The following is a 19,100-nucleotide window of genomic DNA, read 5'->3' on the forward strand; positions in this document are numbered from 1 at the left end:
TATTATTTTTTTTTAAACATTGTTTATTTGTCAAATAACACGTAAAGAGCAGAGCTCTGTAACCCAGAGACTTCCGTAGCATCAATATACGTTGTGACTCTGACAATTTGTCTTATACACAGAAGTACTTAAAAAGCATTGCAGTTAAATCAAAACATAAGAAAAAACATACAACAACCCTCCCCACCCCATTGCACTGTCGACCCCGCAAGAGCAATATATACAGTCAAAGCCACGTCTAGGCCTAGCATTTTGTACAAGAAGGGTACCATTCCTATACAAAACCTATGCTAGACACATACAGACACGCTACCACTTTAGCGCTAAGGTGTGTGCTTGGCCGCTGAAATCCGCACCGGCACAAGGAAAAGCAGAGGAGAGATCCATATCCCTGAAGATATAGAGCGCTCCTGCTCCCTCACTATCGCGCAACGCAGCGCAGCCTCGCTGGACGCTGTGTTGCATGGCTAATTTGTAAATCTCCCCCTAGGTTGTCTGATTGTGTGGTCTTTAGTCTCCATACATTAGTCTGTGATCTACTGTTAGAATCAAGAGTTGTGATTTACAGGTTCTACTTCGTGTCTTGAGAAGACTTTCAAAATACTGATGCCTCTTACAGGCTTATGTACAGCTTTACGTGAAGCAGCGGTACCAAGGAATCATAAATCCAAGACTGCACTTGTGCGATGAATGGGTAGCCACCTGTAGGGTTCCACTGCAATCTGAGGTAGAGGGGAGCTTATACTGCTGCTGGTTGTGCCTAGTGTGTGTTTTGTGACTCAGGCCAAGAACCATATTTGTGCAGAGACTTTAAATGAACTGTAAATCTACTTCCTTTGCTATACCTGGTCTGTGTGTAAGAGAAGCCTGCATAGCTGCTAGTCTTATTGTACTATGCATTTTTGTTGCATTGCTACTGGTGTTTAACGTACCTGCTTGTATGAGAGAAGCTGTATTTTTGCTGCCTGTGATGATTGTTCCTTGTGCTTATGCAAGAATTCATACACTGATGCTGTATCTGAAGTTGTTTGTGTACACTAAATATAAATTGTTTTTATTTAGTGAGAACACTGTCCTGGGCACACGAAATGAGGATATAAACAATGGTAGGAATGTCTTGTATTGTACCAATTTCTGTGGCCGACACCAGTGTATTGTTCAAAAGTATTTAATAATGCAACAACGAAAAACAACCAGCCAACACGGGTTTCGTCAGATAAGGGAACTGTCCCGTGACTTCTTCAGGGCTGAGTGGCGATGTAGAGTGACCAGACAGTGTCGCGAGGCCGGTGATAATTCCAACCCGGCCAGGGGGTCAAAGAGGACCAACCGGTCCACGTCACAGTTCCTGCTGGGAGGGTGGCCCGAAGAAGTGGACCCCTATGGATGGGGCTGTAAGAAGGGCAGTATAGCCCTTAATTACAAGCGGACCTCTAAATGGTTGTAACACGTCTGGGTGTGACGTGTTGATGCAAGGGTGATAAAAAATGAGGAAGAGTGGGACGCCTAGGGATTAGTTTTTATGTCCGTTCAGTGTCTGGAGGAGGTGAATGGGCGGGTGCGCCGTACTGCTCGAGTCAGTGTGGAGAAGAAGAGAAGACACTGGTTCCGTCTCGATTTTCCTAGTTTTTTAATCACCCTCGCATCAACACGTCACACCCAGACGTGTTACAACCATATAGAGGTCCGCTTGTAATTAAGGGCTATACTGCCCTTCTTACAACCCCATCCATAGGGGTCCACTTCTTTGGGCAGGAACTGTGACGTGGACCGGTTGGTCCTCTTTGACCTCCTGGCCGGGCTGGAATTATCACCGGCCTCGCGACACTGTCTGGTCACTCTACATTGCCACTCAGCCCTGAAGAAGTCACGGGATAGTTCCCTTATGTGACGAAACACTTGTTGGCTGGTTGTTTTTTGTTGTTGCATTATTAAATACTTTTGAACAATACACTGGTGTCGACCACAGAAATTGGTACATTACGAGACATTTCTACCATTGCTTTTATCCTCATTTTGTGTGCCCAGGACAGTGTTCTCATTGTTGGTGTGGGTTTTTTGACACACACAGTTATGGGGGTTACAGGGTATTTCCCACCAACCTGGCAGCACCGTGCACACTCTTAGCATAGCAGACACAACGCAAACTAGCCTGAGCGCCAATCTTCCTGTTTTTACTAAAAATCCTACACCGAGATAGTGTTTTTATATAGTGTGTCACATTTCTTTGTACCGTTTCTAAGCCTACAGCTGTTGTAGCAATTGTGTCTGCATGAGGAAAATGGCATAGTTTATATACTTGCTATGGCCATGGTACAAAGAGCAACCCATTAGACTAGTAAATGCCCCTTTGCCCCAGGAACAGCTTTAGTTGTTTTGCCTGCCTTGTGTAATAAAAAAGACATTACAAATAAATACATAGATACATACATAGAAAGACTTGGGTTATCCCTCTTCATCCACTGGTCTTTTGAACTGTCATTCACATGGAGCTGCGTACCACTACAACCTACATCATGTGTTGTTAATCTCTTGCTCTGCAAGCAGCAACTTGTTGTCTGATCACATGTTAACAAGTTAGCGCCGTGCTAGTGGACCAACACAACTTTGCCAATGCTTTTCTATCTTTCCATTCTTTATAATTTTTTAGACATCGATGTGTGTTTGAATAATGTCTTCAGGTAAGAAAATCAAAATCAATAGCACCTTTAATTTGTGCCGATTGGAATCCGTTCTAAAGTTTTATTTGATTCAGGCCTTAACTGATGTCAACAAATACAAATATATGATATGAAGTAACTGGATTTAAACTTTTAGGGTTGCTTTAAAACTCATTATAGGCATTGTAGGTTAAAATTGATGAATAAAAAGACATAAGTTTATAATTATCAAGTATATGCGCTTTTAAAACAATTCTAAGAAACTCTTAAAAAACGTAAACAGGTTATGACAAACAAATTCATTAGGTGGCTTGCACAGCGTAATTAAATCTTAAATTAGAATGACGTATTTAAAACGTATAGGGTTTATAAAACATTGTCGTGCCTCCACCAAACTCTGATTTGGACAATCAAAAAGAACGTGGAAAAGATCTTGTACTCCTCCATTGCACAAATCACAGATACGTGAGTAATGGTCAGGGGGCTTCCATCTGGAAGAGTAAACTTTTACCAGAAGAATTCCTAATCTCAAAAGAAACATAACTGTAGATAACACGCAGGAGTTTTATATACTCAATTTTCTGCAAATGTTTTGAAGTGCTTTAATTGTGTGCAGTGCTCTCTATCTAGTGCCAAGCTTATTCTTGATGTTGTGTGTTTTAAAAATATCTTCAGATGTGCCTGGAGACCAAGCCTGCAAAAGGGCAACAGTGCATTGAGATACTTCAAGGGCTATTTAGAGATTCTTATTAAAAGTGTGCAGTGACGAATCTTCTCCAAAAGTCTCTAGTTTTAATATACGTCTTAAGGAGCCAGGGGTTGCATGTAGAAGATTAAAGGCCCACCGTATAATATTAGAAATCGCTCAAGCGTCCATACTTGTTAAGGATAGCTTGAGGCGTAAGGCTTCTACGGGGACCAATTGGGTGACTATCAGCAGTTTTCGAAGGATAGTCCCTTCTTTCACTTTTATTGGTCGCCAGGTTTTAATATGTATCTATTCCAAGGCATAAGACAAGATAGGTGGAATTTTCATGCTGTAAACCTCCAGCATGGAATTAAAATGCCTATTCCCAGTTGAGCAATAGAATCTCTGTAATGCCCCGACTCTGCCTTTCACCAAAGGTGCTGAAAATGGGAAGCATTTTGAAGGTTATATGAAAAGATTCGACCCAAATAAACGTATTCTTTAACTATCTCCATCGGCTTACCTCCCAGTGACCAGGTAAAAGGCGAAAATGTACTTCTTCCTCTAAAAGGTAGAATTTTAGTTTTGGAGATATTAGGGACGAGAAAATTCTCTTTTGAGTATCTATTTAATTCGACTAAATTTCTTTGTAGGCCAATAGGGGTACGGTCGAATATAAAACAATATCGTCTGCGTACATTAGTCTGTGGATTTCACTTTGCGCTAGCTTAAGGAGAAAATTATTAATTTGGGAGAAGTACCCAAGTAGGTCACTTATCTAGATGGAAAATAACAAAGGAGCAAGGAGGCAACCTTGTTTCTGACCATTCATCGTGGGGATTGAACTAGTTAGGCCCCTTTCTCCCCCCATTTTGACTCTACACCATGTTGCTGTGTGCAGAGATATGCTTATTGTCAGGAGTTCATCGGGTATCCCTAGACTCTCTAGCTTTTTCCATAGCCTTGGTCTATCTATGCTGTCAAAAGCGGTTGAAAAGTCAATAAATGCACAATAGACTATTTGTGATTTTAGGACTATGTACTTTTTAAGGACAGTCTGAAGGATAGCGATGTTGAGTGTTTTGGGCGGAAGCCGGCCTGTGTCGCAGGAATCACATTGTTCGAGAATGCGCATCCTTTTAAATGGTCCAATACACATGCTGCAAAGATCTTACCAGTGGGGTTAAGGAGAGCAATTTGTAATTAGTTGGATTCAATCTAGAAACTTTTTTCAAAAGGGGGGCCACAATATTACTTCGCCAAGATTTTGGTATGTTCCCGGTGCCAAAACAGTTTTGAAAGAGAGGGGTTAAAAATGTACTCCAGCCTTTAGGGTCTGATTGAAGGACTTTGATCGGGATGTTGTCTGGGCCCATATCTGCTGATGGTCTGGCGGTGTTAATGAAGGTGGCGATCTGCGTTGATGAAGTAGTTAGTATGTTCTGTTTTGATTGGTCTTTTTGTCCGGGGTACTGGCTAAGTAAGGCTTGTATTTGATTGATAAGATTTATATAATTTTAGAATATGTTTTTCCCATTCAGATGATGTGACTGGCGACGCCTGGATTGACTTTCTTATCCCCATTTGTATGGCTACTATGTACCAGAATTCCTTGCTATTTCCACATTTTACTGCAGTGTGGATGTCAACCCAGTTTTTATCCTTTTGGGCTTGCTTTTCTTTTTCTTTGTTTTGTTGACGAAGTATTTTCTGCTTTCTGATTGGAATCATATTTTCCTGTGATGCATATTAAAACTAACAAGCATTGGCATAGCCAATAGGTCTCGCCTTTTGGACCTAATAAGTGTTTATCCAGCACAATATCCTTGGTGCAACAACATTAACTGTTGCATGGCTAAACATATATAAGGTCACAAAGGCGAGACCTCTTGGCTATGCCAATGCTTGTTAAAATGGGAAGTGGTCGGTCTCTCAACAGTGATACTAGTTCACCCAGTGGCAGCATGGCCAGAAGGATGTCCTGGTGGCATACAGCAGTGGATCGGCCCAATTCTGACGAAAAGCCACTCTTCGGCGCCGAAAATATACAAAAGAATGATGCCGAGAAAACAAACAGACCTCACAGACTTGGAATGCCATTACGCTGAGAGAAAACAATACATTTAGGATGTCCAAAAGGCATGCAGCACCCTGCAGCAGAGCAACACATCTTCACTGAGAGAAGCAAACACACACTGAGCTTTGTAGCCTTGTAGAAAATACATTTCACACCTTCATCTGAGCTTCTTCACAGTGCTCTTCTTCTCAGTATGCAGTTTCTGGAGGGCCAACCAAGACTGCCACAGTAGGAGTCCTGGTACCACCACCCATATGCCATTGAAAAACACCAGGTAGACCCAGAGATGGAGCCAGTTTCCAGTGCTTAGGCTGGGGCTGCCCACAAGCCAATCTGGGCAAAATGTCATCCACCCGCCATACAGCTCACATACGCACAATGTGATCTGTATGAAATGCCTACAACCAAAACAAAAGAGACAAGTTTAACTGTGACAACAATTCTTAAGTATTACACTTTTAACACAATTATTATACACAGTAATTGCAGTACACTTCAATTATATTTTTAGCCATGCAGCAAGTCTGAAATGTGTGCCAGGGTCCAGTCCCAATACAACTGACCCCAAAATCTAAATGAGATAATTCCCCCAACTCTACATCCATTACATGTTGCACTGCACGATGTGCAAAGGAAGATCAAGGCATCATAATATATATTGTGAGGAGAGAGCTCCTTTTCAGTCTCCTATTTGGCGTCAAAACAAGGAGACATGATGTCGACTTGCACCTCTGCTCAAGATGCGAGGGGACAGGGCAACGTGATGGGTTGAGCAGACCGATAGGCGACAGTGGCAAACGAGGACTGTGGCCCTCTGTTACTGCAGATGAGCAGCAGTTGACTCAGGGGTAAAAGCAGAGCAGCTCGTCCTTTGAAGATGCTTCTTATGGCAAGCACTGTCTAAGTGTGTTACAACCACAAGGGGTGGGTGGAACTCCCATGCATCGTAAGGACGGCCATCTCAGAGTTGTTGTATCATGCTGAGGTCCAATTGAGGGAGAAGAGAATTTGACTATTTGGCTTCTCCTAGAGAACAAGGTGCGTCCCAGCAAGAAAGCACAAATAGCTTTTCCTCTAGGGAGCCATGATGCACTATTAAAAGGGGAAGCATAAGCCTGGTTATGAGCTTATAGAGCTCCCTTCCTTAAAAACGCCACTGCCCTGCCACTAACTCCCCACCTGGTGAGGCCTTGATTGAAAAAAGGGAGGCATGTGTCAGCACCATCACTGAGAAATGGCTCAGAATAGAAATTCCAGCTAGGAGCATCACTTACATGAGTGGCACAAAGGTGCAGTGGTACTACTAATGGGATCTCTTGCTAGATAGTGGTATAGAATGTACGCAATGAGGAAAGACCTGAAACTCAAATGGCCCGGGAAAATACATTAGCCATAAATCCAGGAACCTTGGCTGGAATAACATTCCACTGTTTTAGCACGGACAGTAGGAAAGAAAGGAAAGAGAGCCAGTATACACAAGAAATGAATGTAAGAGGAAACAAAGGTGGTTCTACTCAGAACGCATGATTGTGCTCAGTTGTATGCCTCAATGCTTCTCGATTGCTCTTCCCGATTGCTGGAATAAGGATATATGCTGAAGAGAAGGGCTCTAGGCTTGATCAATGAACCCTTGAGTCCGGACACAGGGTTGTCAATAGAAGTGGGTCCTTACACAACTCAGCAGAAAATGAGACTAAGCCAAATGCTCTGCAGACAACTATGGAGGTTGTAGCTAACACCTCCATGGCTATCCTACCAAAAGCAAAGCTAGAAACTTGCCCTTTGAGCCTTGCCAAGCATCATTAATGAAACAGCTCTTCCCAACACTTGCCACAGCCTAAAGAATGCAATAAATAACCTACTTTGGAGGAAAACATCTGAAACCCACAAAAATGTTGATCACCTACTAACAAATCTCCCACACTGCCATATCCTAGCAAAATCATGGTACATGATGGCACAAGCCAACCCAGAGGTAATGCAAGCCTACATTACTCCTTAACAAGTCACCAGTTGGGGGCGCTAGGTGGCGCTGGACCGACATGGCCGCACTTCTGTGAGGCTCCAGCCGGCCAGGCGACTAACGATCCGTTAATCCCATCCTTCTGGCCAGCAAACGCAGAGATGACCACCTCGACGAGTGTGGGGACCCCCTGAGCCCACCCTGTGCTAGTTTCGTGGGGGACGGCGGCCGTGAGGCAGAGAAATCGGCTCCTTCAGTCCCGCGGGGACGGACCCGTTGCGAGGGGCGGAGCGCTGAGGCGGATACCAGCGTCAATCTGGGCCGTGGATCCTCGGAGCCTGCTGGGCCGTTGACCTGCTGCTGTATACCGATGCTGCTGCGGTGCTGTGCAGTCTGGTGAGCGGGGCGACGTTCCCGGACGGACCGGTACTGGTGCGGAGCGGGGGCTGCACCTCGTGGGCAGCGGGATCGACCTTCACGGGCTGCTGGGAGTGAGGCTGCAGTCGGAGCTGGTGTGGCCTTGGAGGTCGCGGCCGCGCTGGCTCTGCGTGGCGTTGGCGCGGCTGTTGGACTGCGGCCTGCGCTGTGTTGCCCCTCGTGTGGCCCCTAGCCTATCCGGATTTGGACTGCGGTGGCGGACGGCGATTCCCCCCCCCCCCCCCCTGCTCCTGCTGGTGCGGAGTCGTATGTGCGCTGGATCCTGGAGTGGTGCCCCGGGCTGGTCGCTCTCGAGGTCTGTCTCCTTGCCGGGGTGAGACGCCACAACCCTGCCCGGAGGGAACACTTTCCTGCCCCTACAGCTGAACTGACAGGTGTGTGGCTGCTTTTGAGGCGACTGGGGAGGCGCGGGAGCAGTTGCGACCCCTCCCAACTGAGGGTCAGAACAGATCACTCGGTGGTGATCCCCTGCTGTTGTGGGTGCGGGACGCGGAGAGTGCGATCTGAAGACCTACCCAGGCTCCGGCGCTAATTAACGTACATTGCCCAACTCCCTCCTTGTGGATACTGGCCCCATCGACTGCTGCCACAATGGGCAAGACGGACACGAAACAAACAACGCTACACTTCAACCCCGCGAAGGGGGGCAAAAAAACACGTGCCCAGAATACTGAAGGGGCGGAGACGGGTCCCGGTGACGAGGAGGATCTGGACTGGAAATCCTTGCTCGTGGGCATGCAGCGGAGTTTGACCTCCATCGACGCGAAGATCGACACTATGAATACCAGGCTGGACGCGGTGGTGCAGCGACTGGACCGGCATGGCGAACGACTCAAGGAGGCGGAGGGCCGTATCTCGGAGTTGGAAGATGGGGCCGGGTCTAACGCAACTAAACTCTCGCAGATGGATCGCCTACTCAAAGTCATAGCGGAGAAGAACGAAGACTTGGAGGCGCGTTCTCGGAGGAATAACGTTCGCCTGGTTGGCCTGGCGGAATCCAGTGGCGGTGGTCGTATGGAAGAATTCATAGAGCGCCTACTGACGGATAAATTTGGACGTGACGCCTTTTCGCCTCAGCTGGTGGTGGAACGGGCCCACAGATCCTTGGGTCCCCGGCCGGTCCCGGGGGCTCCACCGCGCCCGGTGATCATCAAGTTCCTTAACTATAGAGACCGGGACACTCTGCTGCGCCTGGCGCGAGAGCAGCAACCTATCCAGCACGAAAACACTACGCTCTCGTTCTACCCGGACTTCACCCAGCTGGTGCAGGAGGCACGCCGCAAGTTTGTGGGAGTAAAGAAAAAACTGCAACAACGGGACATCCCATACTCAATGCTTTACCCCGCTAAGCTCAAGATCAGTCACCGCGGCAAAGTCCACTTCTTCGGTACCCCGCAACAGGTGGAGGACTTCCTCAGAGACCGAGGGCCCTCTGCATCTCCAAGGCGCAGTCCCAGGGCGAGGTCTGGGTCCCGGTCCCCGATGGCGGCTCCGGACTGATGAGTATTATGTCATGATGCCATAATTTTCACTTTAGTCTTCTCTCCTCTTCTTCCCTCTCACTTCTCACTTTCTCTCTCGTTGCTGCTCTCCCTTGCCCCCCCCCTTTTTTTCCACTTTGCTTACGCTTCTTTCTGGCTGTGGGAGTGGTCTGGTGGACTTCGTGAGCCGGACTGTTGGACTGAACGAGAATACTTTTCCAGCACATTGTTTACCGTCTGACTCTGGGGAGGTTTGGGGGAGAGCATGGAGACTGAGGGCCCCACTCATGTCGCCAATTGCTATTCCGGAGGTGCTGGCATGGACGTAGAAGATGCTGTTTGCCTTGGCACTCCCCCTCCCATCCCACTCTCGCTCCCTGTTCTCAGCGGCGGCGATATAGTGGGTGAAATATCGGGATAGGGGAGGGTAGGTCCAGCTCACTGGCGTTACCCAAAGAGGGAGTACCCCATGAAAATGGCTTTGTTTGATGGGAGGGTTGCGGGGGGTATGGTTCCCGGCAGGATTGGGCTGTCGTGGTGGGAGGGGGAGGGGTTCGGGGGGGACGGGTTGTTGTGGGGATTGTTGGTTGGTAAGTTTGTTTCTGACGAGTTGGGTGTGTCGGATGGTGCGGGTGGGGGGAGGGACCGTGGAGGGACCGTGAATACACTGATCTATTGGACCAATCGCATATATACATTGGAGTTGGTGGTTTGGCGATGCATGTGGCGGCGTTTGGAATCGGTAGTATGCCGCCTAGTTGATCTGGCGATGGGTGGGCACCTGAGAGGTTGGCCATGGCTGAGAGATGATCCGCAATTGGGCACTAGGCGCCAGTCTGTGTGATGGTACAGGATGAGGATGCCGCGTTGCGCGACCCGCATAGTAGAGTGAATGTCCTGGCCTGGAATGTGCGGGGGTTGGGTGACCCGCGTAAGCGCCGCCAAGTCCTGGGGTATCTCGATCGCCATCACATACATATAGCGCTGCTGCAGGAAACGCATATGGACCCCCGTGGCACACCTTCATTTGCGTCCCGCTGGGCGGCTTATAGCCTATTCTCCTCGTACTCCACCTATTCAAGGGGAACTGCCATCCTGGTCAAAAAACACACCCCCTTTGTGCCCCTGGGGGAAAAAACTGACGTTGAGGGCCGTTTCTGTGTTGCGTGGGGTCGCATGGGCAACGCCACGATCACTATCGTGTCCTCCTATGGGCCTAACTTGGACGAACCCGCACATTTTATCTCCCTATGGGAAGTTATACTGGGGGTGGGATCCACTCATTTGCTCTGGGGTGGAGATCTCAATGTTACCTTGAATCCTTCTCTTGATCGCTCCAGTGCAGATACCCCACATCATCCCCGCTCGCAGGCATATATCTCTGACCTTCTGACCCACCACTTACTGATAGATTCTTGGCGGTGGATGCATCCGGCGGCGCGGGAAGGCACGCACTGGTCGGCGCCACATTCCACATGGGCTCGGTTGGATTATATACTGCTTTCTAGGGGCTTGGGGTCCGCACTGCTTACAGCGCGACACTTGCCTCGTACTTTTTCAGATCACGCACCGGTACTGATCACTCTAGCCAGGACGGGGCTGGTGGGCGCACCGCTCCCGTGGCGCATGCAGCCTAACATCCTTCGGGATGACCTTTTCCAGCATGAAATGTCCCAAGAGATCATGGACTTCATAGACCGCAACAAAGGGTCGGTGGATAGCGTTGCGACGGTTTGGGAGGCCTTCAAGGTCACGATGCGAGGGGTGTGCATCTCGAAGGGATCAGGGGTACTGCGCTATCTTCGCGCTACTCTGACTTCTCTGGAGCGGGATCTGAGGGCGCTGGAGTCTGCCGCGAATTTCCTGGAGGACCCCGGAGCGCAGCTAGATTACCGCACGAAGCTCTCGGAGTACAAGCGCACTGCGGAGAGAGAAGTTCACTTTAGGGGGAAGCACTTCGTGGCGCGGGCATATGGGGAAGGGGAGCGACCCGGCAGGTTCCTAGCGGGAGTGATTCGCCCTCCGCAGGGCTCTAATCACATACTAGAGGTCAGGGCCCCAGATGGCTCCATGTGCCGAGATACGCCCTCTATACTCTCTTCCTTTGTCACACACTATTCGGACCTGTACACCTCCAGACGGGAGTCGCCGCTGGAGATGTCCGACTACCTCTCGGAGCTCACTCTCGGGTGGCTATCCAATGCCCAGCGGGAACTCTTGGCGGCCCCTATCGGCCTGGCCGAAATCAAGGAAGCCATAATGCAGACGTCATCCGGGAAGGCGCCGGGCCTGGACGGCTTCCCTATCGACTACTACAAAACCTTTATTGACCCGCTGGCGGCGATATTGCGCGAGGTGTTCGAGGAGGCGAACGAAACCGGCTCGTTGCCACCCAGTATGTCTGAGACCCTTATAGTCTCGCTCCTTAAACCCGGGAAGCCTCCGGATTCCTGCGACTCCTACCGGCCCCTTTCTCTCCTCAACAGTGACGTGAAGATTCTGGCCAAGGTTCTTGCGAATCGGGTTAACCTCCTGATTGGAGACTTAATTCTGCCGGATCAGTCGGGGTTCGTCCCCGGCAGGTCCACCTCTCACAATCTTCGGACCCTGTTCTCGATCCTAAATAATGCTGATCCCTCTCTCGGGTTGGTGGCGGTGTTCTTGGACGCCACCAAGGCGTTCGACTCGGTCGAGTGGGACTACCTCCATTTGATTCTGCGTAACATGGGTATGCCCATAGCTTTCTCCAGATGGATCCAAATCCTGTATCACCGCCCCATGGCGAGGGTTCTTATTAACGGGCGTGTCTCTGAGCCGTTCCTGGTCACTAGAGGTACTCGGCAGGGGTGCCCGCTATCACCGCTCCTCTTCGCCTTGGCAATAGAACCCCTGGCGTCCCGGCTCCGGCAAAACTACCTGGCGGCTTCTTTGCGCTGTCAACAGAGGCAAATTTTGGTGTCACTGTACGCGGATGATCTCACTTTGTACATCAAACACCCCCGGGAACACTTGAACCCCATACTCAGAGAGCTCGTCCGGTTCTCGTTGTACTCGGGGATACACATCAATTGGGGCAAATCTGCGGTCTTTCCCCTAACGGAGGGTGTCGACAGTTTCCCACTCGACTTCCCGTTGGAGTGGCGCGACACTGAGGTGAAGTATCTGGGGGTGTGGATCTCCAGGGATCGACAGGAAGTGATGCGTATGAACTATGGCAAGACTCTGGAGTGTATACGCACAAGTATAGTTAGATGGCTGACCTTGCCGCTGACCATGGCGGGCCGTGTGTCACTCATCAAAATGGTCATACTCCCCAAACTACTCTATTTATTCCTCAATATACCGTTTCATCCGGGGGGCTATTTCTTCAGGGCTCTGAGGACTGAACTCATTCGGCTGGTGTGGGGGGGAAGGAAACCGCGGCTCAAATGGTCTGTGCTTACTCGCCCGTACGTACAGGGGGGTCTTGATATCCCGGATTTTGAACTCTACTACAACTGCGCACAAGCACACTATGCGTATTATTGGTATCGCCCCACCCCTTACATGCCACAGATAGCTGTGGAGCACTGGTTGGCGGACCCGATCCCGCTGGAAGGCATGGCCCTCGCGGAGGTCCCATTGACCCGGGCCGATCGCAATCCTGTTCAGGCTACGGCGCATGCTTGGAGTGTTTTGGCGAGACTCATGGGTGCGCCACTCCTTTATTCCCCGCTGATGCCCTTGGTCTACCACCCGGCTCTTCCCCTTCTGGAGGAAGGTCTGTTCCAGCGAATTAAACTTAAAACCGGGGTAACGCGCTGGGGGGACTTGTTCCACGAGGGTAGGTTTTGTGACCTCCCGCTCTTATTTGGAGAGGCGGTCCCAACCCCCCTGGAGGTTTTTGCGTTTATTCGTCTTCGCAGTGGCCTGCAAAAAATACTGCCGGCATATCCTGCAGAACCTGCGGTTTTGGAACCGTTCCATTACCTCCTCGGCTCCACCTCCCCGTCGCACATGGTCTCCTCGCTTTATCGGCGCCTTTATACCCGCGGACGGGGGGACACTCTGAGGTCTCGGGCCGGCTGGGAGACTGAGATCGGCACAGTGCTCACGGATGAACAGTAGGAGTACTGCTGTCTGCAAACCGAAATGATCTCTTCGAGCAGTAGGTTCCGCATCATCCACTACAAATTCCTACACCGCCTCTATTGTACCCCAGTCCAGATGCATAAGTTTCAGCTTCGTGATAACGATCGATGCGATCGGTGTCACTCCCCGGGGTCTGACTTCTTACACCTGGCCTGGACTTGCCCGAGTATCGATGACTATTGGAACCGAGTTTACGCCGCCATAGGCGAGATGCTGGGGCGCTCGCTGCACCCCTCCCCACTTCAGGCCCTGCTGGGATACACCCGGGACATACCCAAGGTGGATCGTCGCTTTGTTACCTGTGCGCTGTTGCTAGCCAAGAGGCGTGTGGCATGTCGGTGGGAGCGGGGGAGAAGCCCTAAGTTTAAGGAGTGGCTGCGGGATATGCTTACCTGTCAGGAGAATGTTCTGCTATATGCTGATTTGCTGCCGCCTGCGTCACGACCCCCCGACATTTGGGGCCCGTTGACGGGTTACCTCTCTGCCCATGAGGATCAAGGGACGGCTCCTAGTGTAGTTGTGGGGTAGTGTCGGATGTCGATTTGAGGCGTGGAGGTTGGGTGTATGTCCTCCTCGTGTGGGATTCCGGCCTGTGGGGTCTGCAGGGTCTCTTGTACATCACTCTGGAGGACGATAATGCCACTATCCACTGACTGTCTCCAATGTAATGTACTTTGTGGAAATATGATATTGCTGTATCAACTATTGTGAATATGTGTAATGCTTGGTGGATCTTCTACTGCTGTATAAAACATCTTAAAATAAAGAGTTAAAAAAAAAAAAAAAAAAAAAAAACAAGTCACCAGTTAAGCTTTAGGTCTACGAGTAGCAACAACACAGCCCTGGTTGTTGAACACTTGCAAGAATGTGGAAATGTGCCTTTTAAGGGGCACACCGGTGCAGGGGTCACCTTTCTCTGTCCACGGGTCCTTAAACTAACAAAATAGAGATTGGCACTGAAGCTAAAATTCAAATAACAAGTTTATTAGTCACTCATGAGTGGGACTACGTCAATACAACACCCTTAAGTGCTGCAGGAGGTAGTACATGGAATACAGAGACCATGGTGCTTATATACATCCTTTGTTGCAGAGTAAGCATGTAGTTACAAATAGAAGGTACAAGCATACACAGGAATAGTTACAGCCAGACATGGGCAGATGGAGAATCACTTAGTTAGCAAAGTGGGAGGGGGAACAGAACTGCTTACAGTTGCAAGACACAGTTGACAGTTAAGTCTTTAGTCAGGTGCATTCTAGCAGCGACAGGCCTTTTCTCAGCACATATACATTGCTTGAACTTAGAATAGAAGGAGTTAACTAAAGCTGATGACTCAAGCAGAATAGAAAAGAAAGCAACAGTAAAGACGGAAGAGTCACAAGGCTAACAAAATGGATGCTGCAAACAAGATGGCTTCAGCTTATGCTCACAGCAATTATTTTCGATTCCCACATACAAACCTTTTAGCATTGGCTGAAGTCATCTCTAAGACTTAGAAGGCGCACGGAAGATATCCTGTACATCTATTCTCATGACTTTATTATTTTCCTGGTCCATTGCTAGGCAGGCATTTACATTCTTGACATTTTGTTTAGTCGGTATACATGAGGTACAGGTAGAGATACAAAGGGAACAGAGCATTGGGCTGCACTGAATACATAGGCAACAAGTGAAAAGAATCGCAAAAAATATACACAGGGCTGACAATATTTTCCAACCCCATACAGTAAACATAGTCCATAGGCATCCAGTCAAAGCCCATGTCCCTGAATCCTGATGGATTTCAGCGGCTATTTTGTGCATTTTAGAAATTGTTTAAAAAACTGAAGGGGCATGGTCAGGGATGTACACACAACAGCTGCTCCCAATGATGCAGCATGCTCCACCACGGTCGGCTAGGATGACATCAAGGACCATCCTGTTTTGGAGCACACAATTCTCGCAATTTGTAGTTCTTCTGTGATATTTCCAAGTGCCATGGCTGCCTGATTGGTTACAGCCTCTACAACAGGTGTTAAGCGCCTTATCCTTCTGCTGTTTAAGGCCGCACCAACAAAAAAGAACAGTCCCAAATTAAAGTCAATGTACTGCTGTAATGCAGTATCAGTTTGATCCACTTCATCGTTGTTTATTGTCCTCTTAAATCTATTTTTGGAAATGTCATTAAACAGTTTATAGTCTTTATGGTAGGATGCAGGTGCCAAGAACACAGGTGGTAGCAAAAAGGACACATAGCAGCTACCTGACCAACCAATAGGTAGATGGTAATGACCTTTATTTCCGCAAATGAAATAGGTGTTATGTGAGGACAAAAAACTGCTATTGTTCATTCCAGTAATGTTAAACACTAAGGTACAGTCACTTTTTCCCTCAGGGATATTGCCAATACTGCTCACACAAAGGTCTGCTCTAGTAACAGCTATAACAGGAGGTCCATTACCCTTGATAGTTCGAGTGTTAGGGAAAACATAGTGTATGGAGGTATTTCCTCTGCGATACTCCTCCATTTCCCATACAGTTCCTTTAGCTTGTGGATCTCCTGCCTCATCAGGGTAACAGACTCTATTTAACTGAGCGTCAAGTCTTCCTACATCAAAGTTGGTAATATTACAATAGTGCAAACCAGGCTCAGCAAGAGCCATTATGTGAAAACGGCAAAGGAATAAAAGGCGTTCCTCCCTTTTTCTGATGAGCTGGCATCATTCCACACACCCAACAGTTGGTAATGTTCGTAGCATTGTGGGTGTGATGCAACATTTGAATGAACGTATTGTTGAGATAGAGAAACATAGTGGTGTTCAATGGGGACAGGAGAAGTAGCAGTCAGTAGATTTTGAGCAGGAGCTACTCCCTCTACAACACATGTTATTGTAGCAATAATAACAACGATCAAGGTGAGTCCAATAATGAACATACTCTTTCGATCACAAACTCTTGCAGCAGCTTGCTTCTTTTCCTTAGGCATGTTCATCTCGTCGTTGAAAACAGATGGTGCCCTAAGGTCCTGGGCATACGTTGGTTTCTTCACTGAGGTTGAGAGGAGTAGCCACTAAAAGATTACCCCTCTTTGTAACTCAGTATTTCACTACCCAGGGCAGTGTTTAAAACAGTCTTTTTCAGCAACGAAGTGTCTTTCTTCCAGGGTCGCAGCTGATATCGAGATGTACCAGGGATCGTGTGGTCCGGGAAGACTTCCTCAGGTCCTTCAGGTGACTTGGCTTGTCCTTTCTCTGTGACCAAGATGTCACGGTGATCTGCCAATGAAGCTGGGCTCACTAGGTCATGCAACACTTTCCAGCCATGTGTCGCATGAACCCAGTTCTTCCGGTTGGTCACTCGAACCGCAGTCCTGGTAGCCAAGAGCACCTGCTCAGGGCCACGCCAACGAGGCTCCAAGGAGCTGGTCCGCTAAAAGGACTTCGTCAGAACGAAGTCACCAGGCCGTAGATCATGGCCCTCACATTGCGACCTGTCTGGAAGAGTCTCCCGAACCTGTTGATAAATAGAAGACAAACTGTCAGTCAACTGAGACAAATAGTCACTCATCAATACACAAGGTACTTCATGTATAGGGCGTGGCTTAGGAATCCCCTAAATATTCATTGGCCTTCCAAAGACCACCTCTTATGGTATGAGGCCAGACCGTGTATGTGGTATCGATCTAATAGAGAGCAATTCTAAGGGCAGTGCATCAGGCCATTTCAAATATGTGGAAACCTGTATTTTTGCCAACTTCAATTTGAGGGTAGAGTTGTAACGTTCCACTAGTCCTGATGATTGTGGGTGAAAAGCAGTATGAAACTTCTACTTAATTCCTAACCCTTTCATGAGGGAATCAAAATCTTGCCCAATAAAATGGGGTCCGTTGTCACTCCACAAAACTCGACAAATTCCAAATCTGGGGAAAAACTCCTTTAGGAGCACCTTCGCTGTAGTAAGAGCTGTATTATCTTTTGTGGCTTATGCCTCCACCCATTTACTAAAGGCACAAACCACCACCAGAGCATACTTCAGATTGTTACAGCGTTCAAATTGGATGTAATACATTTGCAGAACTTCAAAAGGTGCAGTAGGTATTGCAAGCCCTCCTGTTAGAGTTCGTGTACCCTTTTCAGGATTATACTGGAGACAGATCAGACAAGACCGGACTATCTTTTCAGCTGTGCCGGCAATACCTGGATGATCCCAAACTTGCATAAGTTGCTTTGCCATTGAGGATGCTCCAACATGTGCTGGCCCATGTGCCATGTGAATCATAGGATGTAAATAGGCTGTGGGTAACTTTCATTTTGTCATTTCTTTATTCCTCCAACAGCCCTTATCATCCAGTGTTCCCTCCTTAGACGATTGGTCTAATTCATCAACAGAAGCAGATCGTTGCATGTCCAGCACCTCTTGTCTGGCATCATGCCAACGTTCAGCCTGTGACTTAATTACATACATAGATGTGGTACTTCGCTGCATTGCAGTCTCACGAGCTGCAAAGGCATTTCCTTTTCCTATTTTATAAGTCACTTTCTTGTGTGCACTACACTTAACAATTGCCACTTTCTTAGGATATGTCAAGGCAGTAAGGAGATTATGTACTAATTCCCAGTGCACTATTTGTGTCCCATGTGAAGTAAGAACGCCTCTTTCCTTCCAGAGTTGCCCAAAATCATGAGCCACTCCAAAGGCGTATGGTCTATCAGTGTAAATGTTAACAAGCAACTCTGTACTAAGCTCACATGCTCTTGCCAGTGCTATCAACTCAGCTGCTTGAGCTGACTTTTGTGGGATACGAGCTGTCTCAACTACTGTCAAAAGTGTTGTAATTGGATAAGCAGCAGACGTCGTACCATCAGGCAACTTCAGGCAGGACCCATCAACCCACAGTTCCCCATCAACAAAAGAAAGGGGCGTATCTTGTAGGTCAACACGACCCTTTGTTTGTTCTTCAGTAAGGGATATACAATCATGTAACTCTTGTGACTCAGACTGAGTAGCTGGAAATGGCAATAATGTAGCAGGATTCAGAGTCAAACATCTTTTCAGTGTGATATGAGGGGCCAAAAGTGTCAATTCATAGTCTGTCAAACTAGCACTAGTCAAATGCTGTGTTTTCGTTTGATTTAACAAAGCATCAACTGAATGGGGTACTAGCACAAGCAATCTATGTGACAAGACTATTCCCTCACTCTGACGTATGGACACAGCCATTGCCGCCACTGCTCGAAAACACCCAGGCAACGCACGGGCGACTGGATCAAGGACAGCTGAGAAATATGCACAAGGGCGCTGCTTATCACCGTGTGTTTGTGTTAAAACTGAGATAGCGCAACCGTCCCTCTCGTGTACATAGAGTGTGAAGGCCTTAGTGTTGTCTGGAGTTCCTAATACTGGTGCAGAACAAAGAGCTTCACGTAACTGTTGAAAAGCATTCTGGCATTCAGTAGTCCATGGGAGGGGCATCGGAGTGTCTTTAGTCAAAAGGGCCAACAAGGGTTTAACAATGGGAGAAAAGCTAGGGATCCACTGCCTACAGAAAGAAGTAAGGCCAATCAGTGCACAAACATCCTTCTGAGTACGGGGCACAGGCGTGTCTAAAATAGCTTGAATGTGATCTAGTGTGAGTGCACGTCCCTCCTTAGACAGGAGGTGACCTAAATAGGTAACCTGCTGT

The 19,100-nt window shown here is 48.2% G+C and overlaps 1 protein-coding gene across 1 annotated transcript in view; it reads right to left on the reverse strand.

Moving 5' to 3' along the window:
- Positions 1-2,728: 2,728 nt before the first annotated feature.
- EBPL (EBP like) overlaps positions 2,729-19,100 on the reverse strand; it is a 104,857-nt gene continuing 88,485 nt past the window's right edge. The window contains exon 4 of the mRNA XM_085621923.1: positions 2,729-5,823. Coding sequence (XP_085478049.1) covers positions 5,583-5,823 — 241 coding nt within the window. The 3' untranslated portion in view covers positions 2,729-5,582. The remainder of the gene's footprint in view (positions 5,824-19,100) is intronic.

The sequence above is a fragment of the Triturus cristatus genome, chromosome 8 (assembly GCF_964204655.1).
Source record: "Triturus cristatus chromosome 8, aTriCri1.1, whole genome shotgun sequence".
Lineage (NCBI taxonomy): Eukaryota > Metazoa > Chordata > Amphibia > Caudata > Salamandridae > Triturus > Triturus cristatus.